Raw genomic sequence first — 2114 nt, forward strand, 5'->3', positions numbered from 1 at the left:
TATTTGGCACCTTGCAAGGCAAGTGCATAGAAGTGCTACTCGTCTGCAAAGTCGGTCAAGTCCTGACAGGTATTTCAAACAGCAATTCGATCACAGCCAACATTTCTGCTGAAAATTTAATTAACGTTGGAGCTGAAAAATTCAGTCTTCTGTCGTGTTTCGTTTCTGCAGCCAATCCCCAGCACCGTGCCAGCTGCACGGACCGCACTGACACAGAGCAGTGAGGGGGCATGGAAGCGGCTGTTTGGACGCAGCCGCAGGGCAGTGTGCAGGCCGGGGGGAGGATGGCTCACTGGGGAGCTGAGGGGCGCCAAGCACTGTGGGGCAGAAGGAGGCCTGCGCTACAGGTCACCATGTCTGCAACCATCACCAAACACTCGTTCCATTATCAGGAACATTTCAGAGCTCTTGAGATTAGTGGCTGGTGCCATGTAAACAGAGCCTTATATTGGGCAGACGGAGTTACCACCAGGCCAGCGCGCAGCGGGAGGAAGCCAAGGCCGGCCCCAGCCCTCAGTCTCCGAACAAAGAAGGACCCGAGATGGGCAACAGCCTGAAAGCCATTGTCGCTTTTGTGCCCTCCGATGAGTGCCAGAAGTACCTCCTGGAGGACCTGGAGGAGATGCCCGTGGACAAAATGGTGGATCTGAGCGGCAGACAGCTGCGGAGGCTGCCCCTGCACATCTGCTCCTTCAGGGAACTGGTCAAGCTGTACCTGAGCAACAACAACCTGGCACAACTCCCTCCTGAGCTGGAGCAGCTGCAGAACCTGCAGATTCTGGCACTAGACTTCAACAACTTTCGAGCACTGCCGCTGGCCGTGTGCGCGCTGAAGCAGCTCTGCATCCTCTACCTGGGCAACAACAAGCTCTGCAGCCTGCCTCTCGAGCTGCGGCTCCTGCAGAACCTCAGGACCCTCTGGATCGAGTCCAACTGCCTGCAGCAGCTGCCCGAGGTGGTGTGTGAGCTCAGCCTGCTCAAGACGCTGCACGCTGGCTCCAATGCGCTGCGCACGCTGCCCACCCGCCTGCGGCGCCTGCGTGAGCTGCGCTCCATCTGGCTCTCAGGCAATTTGCTGGCTGAGTTCCCCTCCGTGCTCCTGCACATGCCTTCTCTGGAGGTGATCGATGTGGACCGCAACGCCATCCGTTTCTTCCCCAGCCTGGCCCACCTGCCCGGCCTCAAGCTGGTGATCTATGACCACAACCCCTGCCGCAACGCCCCCAAGGTGGCCAAGGGGGTGCGCAGGGTGGGGAGGTGGTCGGAGGAGAGCCCCGAACCCCGCAAGCGCTCCGGGGCTGTGATTGAAATCTCGCTCAGTGAGAGACCGTCACCACCTCCTGCCAACAAAGCTGAGCCAGAAGCGGAGGCCTGCTGATCTCTGTCGGCCCACAGCACGACAGAGGAAGCAACGTGCAGCAGAGCTCTGTTCTTACAGCTGCTGTCTTCTTCCCAGAAGATCTGTGACCACTCTGGTTTTGTTGTTGCCAAGTAGCAGTTAGAATGATTGCGAAGGCAGCTGCATGCGGTTCCGCTGGTTCTTGTGCCTGTAGGGTCTGCCTTAGGGGCAGCTGCGCGTGCCAAGGTTTGATGCAGTAACAAAGAAAACCAAAGCCCTGGCTAAAATGGGAGAACCATAGCTGCAGCAGAGGGAAGCCTGCATGTGGAACCAGAGGGCTGGGAGCCCACCTCTCCAGGCTCACGCGGGAGCTGTAGCTGAGGCAAGTTACTGACTGTCCAGCCGGGAACGGCTCCAGCTTGCCAAACTCAGACCTCATCAGATTCCCTTGGAAATGCACAGAACTTCTGTTTTCTAAAGTGTATTTTGCTTTGATTGTATAGCACAGAACAGACACAGTTCAACATGTCTTGATATTTAGCTTTTGATTCCACAGCTGTTTACTGGAAGACAGCCCTCTACCGCAGGGCGGGCAGCCCTCGGTGCTGCAGGGCAGCCACAGCCCTCTCCCAATCTCCGCTGTGGTCAGAGCCACCTCCCCAGCACAACAGGCAGCAGTGACGGCTGGCTGCCCCTGAAACCTCGGAGCCAGTGCTGGTTTGTTTCTGCTTAATGTCATTCTCAAAAAATTCTCTGAAAATATATACTCTATTCA

General features: G+C 57.0%; 1 protein-coding gene across 1 annotated transcript; it reads left to right on the forward strand.

The window, feature by feature from the left end:
* Window positions 1-541: 541 nt before the first annotated feature.
* LRRC10 (leucine rich repeat containing 10) lies at window positions 542-1378 on the forward strand (the record flags this gene model as incomplete). Its single annotated transcript, XM_079539109.1, has 1 exon — window positions 542-1378. The coding sequence occupies one exon, from the start codon at window positions 542-544 to the stop codon at window positions 1376-1378; it is 837 nt and encodes a 278-aa protein (XP_079395235.1).
* Window positions 1379-2114: the final 736 nt, after the last annotated feature.

This window comes from Tetrao urogallus (genome assembly GCF_951394365.1).
Source record: "Tetrao urogallus genome assembly, chromosome: 1".
Taxonomy (NCBI): domain Eukaryota; kingdom Metazoa; phylum Chordata; class Aves; order Galliformes; family Phasianidae; genus Tetrao; species Tetrao urogallus.